Source organism: Vipera berus (assembly GCF_964194415.1).
Source record: "Vipera berus genome assembly, chromosome: 12".
Lineage (NCBI taxonomy): Eukaryota > Metazoa > Chordata > Lepidosauria > Squamata > Viperidae > Vipera > Vipera berus.
In genome coordinates, this window is record NC_138215.1 from 16,588,766 (window position 1) to 16,600,416 (window position 11,651).

General features: G+C 45.2%; 1 protein-coding gene across 1 annotated transcript in view; it reads left to right on the forward strand.

Moving 5' to 3' along the window:
* Window positions 1–10,246, forward strand: part of MYO9A (myosin IXA) — a 91,383-nt gene extending 81,137 nt beyond the window's left edge. Inside the window, exons 41-45 of the mRNA XM_081337532.1 lie at window positions 228–359; window positions 1,230–1,353; window positions 4,434–4,636; window positions 5,672–5,814; window positions 6,139–10,246. Coding sequence (XP_081193658.1) covers window positions 228–359; window positions 1,230–1,353; window positions 4,434–4,636; window positions 5,672–5,814; window positions 6,139–6,629 — 1,093 coding nt within the window. The 3' untranslated portion in view covers window positions 6,630–10,246. The remainder of the gene's footprint in view (window positions 1–227; window positions 360–1,229; window positions 1,354–4,433; window positions 4,637–5,671; window positions 5,815–6,138) is intronic.
* Window positions 10,247–11,651: the final 1,405 nt, after the last annotated feature.

Consider the following 11,651-nt stretch of genomic DNA (forward strand, 5'->3'; position numbering starts at 1 on the left):
CTTTGTTGTTGTTGTTGTTATTACTATTACTACTATTACTATTATTATCCCCAGCATCGGCCATTGCCTCACTCTGCCTGTTGATGTCCACCCTGTTTCTTTTCTTTGACCCCTATGTCAATTCTTAGGTTCCACTCTAGGGGTTTGTCCCACCTCGCAACAAGTGAAGGTTGCCACAAGCGTCTGTCGTTAAAGTTTCATTGCCGTTCTGTTTTGATGCTGTTTAGGATAGCTCTACAAGAAGACTCTAATCGGATGTCAGCTAATGCTCTGGCCATTGTGTTTGCTCCCTGTATCCTCCGTTGTCCAGACACCACTGACCCTCTGCAGAGCGCTCAGGAAGTCAGTAAAACCATCAGGTAATTTATTTATTTATTTATTTAAAAAAAGACTTGCTGCCTGCCGTGACCGGTTCAACTCCACTGAGGTCACTCACGTAGTTTGGGGAGGAACATTTCACAAAAATGAAAATTCCAGAAGAAAAAGCTGCATGCACAGATTGATTCAAGAAAGAAAGATCTTTGTCTTCATGTCTGGGTTGTATACAGCAATGTTTATTGATTTGCCGCCCATCTTACCACAGGGTAACTCTGGGCAGCTTACGGTTACATCTAAGTTAAAATATAAAATGTTAACATCAAACCTTAAAACCAAAGACACGTGGGGAGGGTGGGGACGGGGGGGGGGAGGCAGGTGGGATCTGTTATTACTCAAACAACCACCTCCATTGCGCTGCTCCCCCACTGTGGCCCCAAGCTGATGGGCACAGCCAAGTCTTTGGACCCTTACAAAAGGATAGGAGGGTTGGGGCCAACCTCACATGTGGGGGAAAGATGTTCCAGAGGGCAGGAGCCACAGCAGAGAAGGCCTTCCTCCTGGATCCTGCCAGTCAGAATAATTGGGCTGATGGGTCCCACAAGCATGCCTCCTTTGCCGACACGAGTGGGACAGGCCAGTCCCAGTGGGGTGAGACGGTCCCTCAAGTAACCTGGACCCATGCCCGTGAAAGGCTTTAAAGGTGACCCCCAACACTTTGAATTGCACCCGGAAGCACACTGGTAAACAGTGCAGCTCGCGGAACGGTGGTGCCACAGGAGCCATTTGGGGGGGGGCTTAAAACTACCCACGCTGCCACACTCTGCCCCAGCTACATCTTCCAAATGCTCTTCATCGCTTAGATTCTGATCCTCAAGCCACAACTTTCCCTCTTGACGATTTTTCTCTTTCAGTTGCATAGAGTTGATTGTTATAGAACAGATGAACAAATACCGGGCCCGTCTGAAGGATATCAGCAGCCTTGAGTTTGCAGAGAACAAAGCAAAGAGCCGGCTATCCTTGATCCGCAGGTCCATGGTAAGCAGCAGGACTGACCGACCGGCTGGCCGAATGACAGGCTGGCCAAGTGCCAGATCACAAAGCAGTGGAGACTCCGTCCTCTGATCTTCCCCATTTTCTATCTCACATTAATTGTTCAGGGAAATACTGGGACGAAGATCTGCTGCGTTTGTCTCTCCTGATACCATCCTAGTTTAACAGCCTCGATTATTCTGGAACTGTGAATCTCTCTGTGAGATTTAACTGACTTGGGTGTGGATAATAACTGAAAGACAGCTGTCTCTCTCTCTCTTCTCTTCTCTTCTCTTCTCTTCTCTTCTCTTCTCTTCTCTTCTCTTCTCTTCCCTTCCCTTCCCTTCCCTTCCCTTCCCTTCCCTTCCCTTCCCTTCCCTTCCCTTCTCTTCTCTTCTCTTCTCTTCTCTTCTCTTCTCTTCTCTTTTCTCTTCCCTGTAACCTTTCCTTCCCGTCTTTCTAACTCCCCGCACATCTCGAGTTCTTTAATTTGTGATTTAGTCTAACGCAGAAGTTAAAAAGTGTGGCTTAAGCACTAATATCTGAGTCTTCAAAGGTACAGGTATCACTCTGTTGTTATTTTGAACAGGTAACTCATGGTTCTTGAGAGCTTTTTTTTTTTTAAATTTCCCAAATATCTTTGGTGAACTCAGACCACCCTAGCTTGTATGCAATGGGCTTTTCTCCATGATTAGTCCCTGAGACTGCTTTAAGAAAAGGCTTCCGTTCTCCTGTCTTCCACACGCACATGCCAGTGGGAGACGCTGGGGCGACAGCATGGTGTGCAGACGGCACTCTGACCTCCGTCGAGCTCTTTGTAATCAACCACTTCCTCTCCCGCTCGTCAATTTTATCTGGCGCAGAAGAGTTTGCATGCTTCTTAGCTAGGCGGCTGACGTGAAAGGCAGTTGCTCCGCTCAGAAACGGTCTTGGGCCGTTCCTCCTGTCCATGGAGATTGGGGCTTGGTTGACCTCATGACAGGAAGTCAAGGGGAGCATTGCTGAAAGCTGGCTGAGGCTGTGGGGGGCCTAGTGGGCACCCTCTCTTGGGGACTCCATCTATCCCTGCAGCCAATGCTTCTCCACCCCTCTTGCAGCACAGAATGGCTTGTCGCTCCTTTGCGCTTTCCAGCAGCTGCAGCCAGGCGCCAGCTTCCCCCGCCATGCCCAGCCACTCCCAGAGTCAGCTGATGGCGTGTGCTCTCTAACCTGCATCTTTCCTTTCCTTTTCCTGTCCTCTCCGATCCAGAAGCCTGTACTAATTGCCGTTAGATTTATGAGCATAACCCGCAGTTCGATCCCGGTATGTATCCGAATTGCAACACGCTGACCTTTAACGCCATAACTTTCCATCCATCCCAGTGCTTCTGCATGCTCCATGGCCACGACCCATATTTCATAACGCTGTGTGTGTGTGTGTGTGTGTGTGTGTGTGTGTGTGTGTGTGGTATGTGCGTGCGTGTTTATTTCCAACTCTGGCTGCCCTCCACTTCTCGCGATGACAAAAGGCATCACAAGGGAATGCCCGCCAGGCCATTTTCACCTAGACAGATTAGGAGGTAGACAAGTAACCATCAATACGGAAGAGAATCAGTTTTTAATATGGATTTCTGTTAATATTTGGCACAGAAAATGTCTTCAGAGGAGAGTCTTTGCTGTATTGTTTCCCCCCCCCCACTAAAGTAAAGCAGAGAGTGAGGCAGAGTCTTATACAAACTGAAAAGCTAATGGAAATTTGGCATGAACGCGTTCACTTGAATTCTTCTGTTGAGCTCATTTCTGTATCCTCTTTTATTTTCCTCAATTCTTTTATCTGTATCTTCATTCTTTCCTCTGGCCTAGACCAATTTCATATATTAAGACCACAGACAATCTCTTGAAGCACAACAGGAATTCAATATATATTCTCCCCCCCCCCCCCCCGTTTCTAACCTTTCCAATTTTCAGCAAACAAACACGTCATCTTCCAGCACTGCCTTTGCTCGAATTTTCCAAACCAAGCATAGAAGAAAGATTCCTTTTTAGAGTCGGACAGCATAGGAGCCCTGCCTAATATTAACATTAAAGCAACTTTGCTAATATCTAATCAGCACCTCAAGTTCTAAGGGGAAAATCTGAATATGACTTTGGCTGTGATTTAAAAAGAGGGGGGAAAAAACTTCAATCCCAAAATATATTATTTAGCCAGAAAGGGAAACCTCAAAATTGATTTAACAATTCCTGGAGTCATTTACATCAGGGGTCTCCAACCTTGGCAACTTTACAACTTGTGGACTTCAGCTCCCAGAGGAAGTTGGAAGTCTGAGGAGTTCCATGCTGTCTGAGGAATTCTGGGAATTGAAGTCCACCGGTCATAAATTTGCCAAGGTTGGAAACCCCTGATTTACATAACATGATGCTGCTGAAAGTATGAAGTGGTTAAAAGTTTTGATTATTTTTTTTTACGCAATATACCCCAGGACAGATGTGCGAATCATTGGCTTTTGAGAAGCTGGATGAACCCAAAGAGCGTTTATATATTTCTTGGCTCTGGGTCCAGAGAAATAAATTCTCCTTCTCATATTCACAGTGATCCACTTCTGCTAGTTTATTCACAGAATTTCATTGGAAAATATAAGCAGCAGGATTATCTATATTTTGTTGATGGCTTTCTTTGTTCCCATTTTTTTCCCTGCCTAGAGGGATTCTTTAATTAAAATACTATTCAGCACATTTCAGCATTTCCAACGTCCTCGAAAGGAGTAATCTAAAAGATGGTATAAACGAGGGTGGTTTGTTTGTTTTTTTTAGAATACTTTAATCCAGTTTCCTTCCTTCCACCACTTTTTGGTGCCGGCAACCTGAAATATTCTGTTATAAGTAAATCCATAGAAATAACCTCTGGCTTATAGATCAAAAATATTTTTGAGGACCTTCACAAATAGTCCCTGTGTCCTTGAATTTATACTTGCTTTCCATCCTACCTGCTAGGCATCTGAAGAAATTGTTTGTTTGCTGGTTGTCTCATACATATACTGGGGGTGTGTTTTTCTAATTTCAAAGCTGGTGGAAAGGCACCTTCCTCATTAGCCTTAATTTGTGCATAGGGCAAAGGGCGTCTACGCCGAGGCAACTATCCAAGCCCTACGTCACCAGCAGGAGTCCGGTTGCCCTCTATGGGGGATGCTCCCGAAGAGGCCCTGAGCAGCGAGGAGGCCATGGAGATGGAGGTCACCGAACAGCAGCAAGTAGCCATGCAACACGAAGAGAAGGTGCTGGCCGAGCAAATAGAGAGCCTGCAGAAAGAGAAGTGAGTCTTGAGTAGTTGGACCAATGAAACTGAAGCAAGGCAGCCTAAGTAGCTGGGCCAGTGAGGTGGGGGTGTCCATCTGCTATAATTCAGGAAATACTTAACCCGTATGTGTCAAGTCGGGGTGCCGATTGAATATTGTGGACACAACCTTAATAAAGGAGGGTGTTTGTAGCTCAGGGTTGAGACGAGGGGTCTTTGGTGCTCTCTGAGCTTGGTGGTTTTTTTGCAGACGTCTCACGTCCCAAACTAGGCAACATCATCAGGACTAGAGTTTGCGGAGAGGAGGAGGAGGAGGAAGACTGTAGGGTCCTTGGTGTTAGTTATGACTTACAAAGCCCTTCATGGCATGGGTGCGGATTACCTACGGCAACACCTGCGGCCGGCGTCAACTTCCCTCCGTCCAGTGCGCTCCCACAGAGAGGGCCTCCTCAGGGTGCCGCCGATCAAAGAATGCCGATTGGTGACCCCCAGGGGGAGAGCGTTCTCTGTGGGCGCGCCAGACCTTTGGAACCGCTTACCGGTTGAGCTCCGGATGGCCCCCGACCTTCGCTCCTTCTGGCGCAATCTCAAAACATTCTTTTTCGAACAAGCTGGCCTGGTCTGACGGGATGGGGTTGGGTTTTTATAACTAGTTTTAATTTTAATATGTATTAATTTTATGGGCATAATGTTTAATGGCTTTTTAATTTTTGTATTCTATTTTTATTGTGTATTGCCCTGTTCACCGCCCTGAGTCCTTTGGGAGAAGGGCGGTATACAAATCAAATTATTAAATTAAATTAAATTAATCTCTGAGCTTGGTTGTTTTCTTGCCGACGTTTCATGTCCCAGGCTAGGTAAGGTGTAGACTAGCGCTGATGATGTTACCTAGTTTGGGTAAAGAAATGTCTGCACGAAAACAACCAAGCTCAGAGAGGACCAAGGACCCCTCATGAGCTTAATAGTCCTTTATTTCCTAGCTTCTGCTGCTGTTTTTTTTTCTTCTCTCCTCTATCCAGTTCTTTCCATTTATTTTCTGTTTTATCCCCGCAGGGAAGAACTAACTTTTGAGATGCTGGCACTGGAGCCTAGAGCCTCTGATGATGAAACGTTAGAGTCTGAAGCTTCGATTGGGACTGCCGACAGTTCTGAAAACTTGAATTTTGATTCCGAAGGAGCCATTTCGGACAAATCAGGTAGATACAAATTTGTCGGAGAAGGCGTCGTAAAGGAACCGTCATAAGTACATGAAGTTAACTATTCAGTAAACTATTTGGTAGTAGAGGTTTAAGAGTAAATCAGTTAAAACGTTACACTTGTTTGATCAGATACAAACAAACCGAAGAGGGCAAGCTAATATTCTGAAAACCCTTGTGGGAAATGTCCCCTCCAGGCAGTCTGATTCCATGGATGGGAATCAGGAGAGCTTCTTTGGACTTTCCCAGGGAATGTTGCCTCTTTGTCAGCGCCTTCCTATTGCTGCCTCTTAAGCCACCTTTGCATCTCTTCCCCGCTACCAGGCAGAAGTGTAACCTTCAACTCGGCAAGATCCATCAAGGCAGACCCGACCGGTACCTCTAGGTCTCGAAGGCAACTGCGCAAGCAGCAGGACTCTTTGGACTCAATGGATTCCTCGCTTCCTTCTCCATCCCTGTCGCCTTCTTCCTCCTCATCCTGCCTCCCTCACGTGACGAGGAAACGATTCCAAATCTACTCCAAATCGCCTTTCTATCGAGCAGCCCCCTCTGGGGACGCTGGTGCCCTGGAGAGATCGGAGAGATCGCCAGGACACGCCAAGGCCCCGGATGACAGGCCACAGTTCACCACCAGAGGGACATTCAATCCGGAGAAAGGCAAGCAGAAGCTGAAGAATGTGAAGGTCTCCTCCCCGAAAGCCAAAGAGCGCCCAGAGGGGTCTGCAGGGACAGGCCGGAAGCGTCACCCCGATGCTGCTGATTACGTGAGCCCTCAGCAACTGGTGCTACTAGGAAATAACGAGTTCATGGTATGAGTTGGCTGCGACAGCAGAGCAGAAGCATCTCCTCCACTTCAGTGCCCTCTGCTGCCACTCCGTTGTAAGACTGCTGCTGTCCCCCCAAGTCAGCATCTCCTCCCTATCTGTTGCTTGGAATCCTAGCGTTGCATTGCCAGTGGAGAAGTGGGGAGCCTCCCTCTGCCGTCTAGAATGAGCGGAGGAGAAAGTTCAGCTGTGGCCTTAGCTGACTTTAGCCTTCGGAACTCCGTCATTTCTCCGCGAGTCAGGCTGGGAGTTTGCAGTGAAATCAGCCGGGCTGAGGGAATGATGGCGGGCGAACCAGGTTTGGTGGGCCCGCTATTTAATGGGCCAGGGAATGTGTGGCAGCCAGCTGAGAACATCTGGAGGGCAGCCGGAGTTCTAGAGAGGTGTTCTTGATCTTGAGGGTCAAAGCCAGTGGTGGGATTCAGCCGGTTCGCACCACTTCGGCAGAACCGGTAGCTAATATTTTTTTTTGCCCAGGATGGACTTCCGGAAGCGGCATCCACACAGAGAACCGGTCGTTCACCTATTTGAATCCCACCACTGGTCAAAGCTCTTGACTTTGGGGTTAGGTTTTTGCACTGGGATTGAGAAGCAATGAACTTCCTAGAAGGACACCGAGCTCTTTGTTCAGGGCTGTTTATAATGCACTCCATGGCATTGTCAGATGTGGTGGAAAATGCTCATTTTCACTCAAGCACTTCTTAGCTCCGTTGAGAACAAAGAGTTATTTATCTATCTAGTTTTCTTGGTTTAAACTTCTTGGTTGATGGTGTCAGAATAACCAATGCCAGTTTGATTCCAGGTCGGTCAAAGCCAAATATCTGTGCCGAATTTCCAGTAGCCATAATCGCAACGTAGGTCCTGTCCCTTGGGGCAGAAAATCAGACTCTTTTTAAGACTAAAAGAAAGTATTAGGGAACAGAACCGTTTACTTTTCTGATTGTGTCTCCGGCCCAGTTCCATGCTGGTAGCTGAGCAGGCTCTTACGTTTCTTGACAGGCTGAGAAAACGCTACTTAAGCAAAATGCAAGCAAAGGAAAGGCTGCTGTTGAAGTCAACCAGTTTAACACACGATTTAACATCGCTTTCTTTGCTATACATCAGTATTAAAACAAGGCGCAATTTTTTTTTAAAGAGAGACTACTTGAAACTCTTTGTTAGTATTATGGTTACTGAAGTTCAATGTAAATATAACTTTTTATGTTTATTTTCTTTTTCCACAATGTGGGACTTTATTAATGTGGGACATTTAAGCCAGAAGAGGAGGAGGAGGAGGAGGAGGCATGAGTTACTAGAAGTAATTCCAGGATCTTCTCAGAGTGGAACAATAAACAGTCGCCATGTTTTGCACCGGTATGACATTAGATCATTCCACCTGTATGTTGTGAAAAAAATGGCTATGTTGCAACTATACAACAAGAGCCCCTCCTTGAGGACAACAGAGTGGTCTGTTTAAAGGTCTTTGGGAAGCCCCATTTTTCAGTTCAGCCCATCGCTGATTTGTTTTTGTTAACAGAAAAGTTAGATTGCAGAGACCACCCGTGCTGAAATACCCGTCATTATTTTATTTTATTTTTACATTTGTTGAAAAGGACAGCGTGTTGTGATTAACTGCAGGAACCTGAGATAGTTGATCCTCTTTACAAACCACGCACACCTTTATCCTTTGAACGACAAGCTGATCCTAATATATTTCTCATTTCCCATCTAAGAGGTTTGATCGACCGAGTGTTGCAGCTGTTAATGTTTTAAAAGCGCCATTCCCCACCCTAAAATTGGAAGGAAGTTACACATTTATCTTGGAGCCTTGTAAGTCTGCTGCAGCCTGTGGCTGAATCGCAGTTGCATCTGACAACTGACGTAAGTTTTAATCTGGCACCATACAAAGCTGGAGCTCTTGACCTAGTAAGGGTATAGACAGACTGACTTTTCACACGTCAAAAGTTGTTTTAAACATCCAACTTGAATAAGTCAGAATCGGCACTCTGACTTAATGGCAGTGTAGCACTCACGAGAAATCCCCATATTTATAACCTTTCGTGTTACTATAAAGAGGCCTTATTAGAGATTTCAAACAGTTCTTTCAATGACTGAAGATGGTGTTTGCTATGTTCATCCAGCTGTTCACCGAAAAATCCCTTTTGTGTTTTTCCTGCTTCACAAAAGCAACAGCTTTCTCCTTCAAACCTGTTGTTGGATTCCTTTTTTTTTTTTTGCTCTTGGCCATTGAGGTTTAAATGTTCATTTTTTACACCAACCTCTTTTGTAAAAACAATTCACCTAACCCTTCATTCAGGCGTCTCCATTCCGGAAGCATCACGAAGATGCTTTTACAAACCTGGTGAAGATTAACTTTGTCTTATTTTTTCTTGCAACCCGCAGTGATGCACCCAGTAGCTTTAGCCTCTAGTTCAGTGTTTCTCAACCTCAGGAAGTTTTAAGATGTCTGGACTTTCAATTCCCAGAATTCCCCAGCCAAAACGTCCTGAGATTGAGAAGCTGTAATACCTGCAAGTTGGTTTTTCTCATAAATTCTACACAGGGGATTGTGTAACTCCAAGGAGCTCTTATAAACTAGAAAAGGAACTCGGTAAGCAGGATATGGTTAAGTGAATGGATCCTAAAGCTGCCTCTTTACCAAAAAGCACCTCCCCCCCTCTCTCTCTCACACACACACACTCCTCGACACATATATCACTTTTACCATGCAAGCCTTACTCTTCCCCCAACCCTGTGCACCAAGACCTTTTCCTGCCTTTTTTTTCAGATTCTCCCCTCCCCCCCCCCCCAGATGTCAATTGATTTTTGTGCTGAGAAATTCCAAGCTTCGCCTACAATCCTGGGGACTAATTTCCCCCCTTTTCTTCCAGCGGTAAAAGCTCTGTCCTTGGAATTGGTCCTGGAGCACTGAAGGGCAGGGCCCGATATCCAAGAGAGACTTTTGTTTGAACTTCTTCTGAATTTCAGGCAGCAAGAAATTCCTGCCTGGATTTCTCTGTGCTTGCTGTCTTCCAGGATCGCTCCGTCTTTTCTTAGCATCTCCACCCCAGAACAGCCTGTAGAGTTTTGTGGACCACCTCTGTTCCCACCCACGATATTAAGTGAATGTACTCCCCACTAGGAAGGACATTGGCTGCATATAATTATTTTTAACGGAAATTTTTAAAAGTAATTTATAAGTATACTGAGTGTACATTTTAAAAGCAGACTTATGTATTGTAAAAGGATATACTGTCCTGTGTCATATTCTATAAATTTTACCTGTGAGAGAAGAATTCTATAAATGCTTTATTTTGCTCACGGAGCTGGGTGATGTGCAGTTAACTTGGTCAGCCAGCACACTTGTTATTTCGCATCTGAAAGGATTTCTTTCCACACACACACACACACACACACACACACACACACACACACACACACACACCCTTGTTAATGTTATTTTGTTACTTTTTTCTGAAACAAGGCCGTCATATTTGAAGTGCAATTTGTGTAATATTTCATAAGTACAATACTATTCTATGGCTGTACAAAAACAACTTTATGAACAAATAACCCCCCCCCCCAGCTTATTAAAGAACAAAAGAATGGAAAATAAAGTGATAGTGGCAGACGTGTTTCCTACCTGTTGATGTTCATGGACACCCAGCAAACGGATTATATTTTACTGCTATGTTCCTGGAAGAATGCTATGTTAAGGTTTTGGGCTCCTTGCCTGGTTTCCAGGCACCAATAATTGCTTAGAAAACTTGTTTAGGTTCTGATGTCCAGCAGAGAGTCTGCTACACTATCAATTAACACCCTTATTGCTTTTCATCAAGAAGTGGATACAGATTCCAAAGGGTACCTTCCAAGGGACCAACTGCTTCCTCAACCAGTAAATATTAGTGTGGTTGTCTGGTTTTGACCTGGAAACGTAAATCCTCTCTATACAGGGTCACGGAGAACATCGTTCCACTTTCCAATCCCGCCAAAGACTTTTCATGAGATTGTTTTCACCCCTGCTGATTGTGGTCCATGGAAAATAGGCAACCAAGCCCATAAGCCAGCATGCTTCTTCCAGATGGGAGAAGACAGCCTCCTGGTGAACTACGCAACAACTTAGTTGGGAAATAAATCATCTGATCTTTCAAATGTCATGGAAACAGAAGAGGAGAGCAAATCCTGCATGTGGAAGCCTAAACAAGGCCAGCAAATAAAATTGGGTGTTCTAAGGAACAAGCGATCCCAAGCAATAATACAAGCTACTCATTTATTAACATTTATACAAGATTGCTGACAAAGTCCTCTCTGCTGACACCCACCAGCCGAAGAAGAGGATCCAATCTCTTTTTCCCCAAGCTAGATGTGCATTTGATTTTTAGCTCCTGTTTAAATTTTCAGTTTTTATTGCCAGAATAGGTTATGGAAAGGTGGACTATGGGCACAGTTAAATAAAATAAAGATTCAGGCTCCCGTCAGGGGTTCCATCATAGCTTCTATGTCTTGCATGTGGAAAGTAGCATAGCTGGACATTCCCGGGATGAAATAATAGGAGCCTCAACTACTCTTGTGTTCCGTATCTGAGCTAGCCAAGGCCTCAGTCTGGAACATGGAAGAAACTTGTCATTTCCATAGCAAGAGGCACTTCAGCTGTTTTCTGACACAAAATTGAGTTTGCTCATACAGGTAGTCCTCAACTTAATGACCACAATTGCACCCGAAAATTTCTGTTGCTAAGCGAGACAATGCTAAGTTGAGTTTTGCCCCAGTCTGCAGTCTTTCTTGCTGCCATTGTTAAGTGAATCACTGCACTTGTGAAGTTGGTGACACAGCTGTTAAGCGAATCTGGCTTCCCCCTTTGATTTTGCTTGTCAGAAGGTCGCAAAAGGGGATCGCATGACCCCCGGGAGACTGCGACCGTCAAAAATACGCCTCAGTTGCCAAGTGTCTGAATTTTGATCACATGACCATGGCAGATGCAGCAACAGTCTTGTCAAGGGCCATCATAAGTACTTTTTCGGTGCAGTTATAACT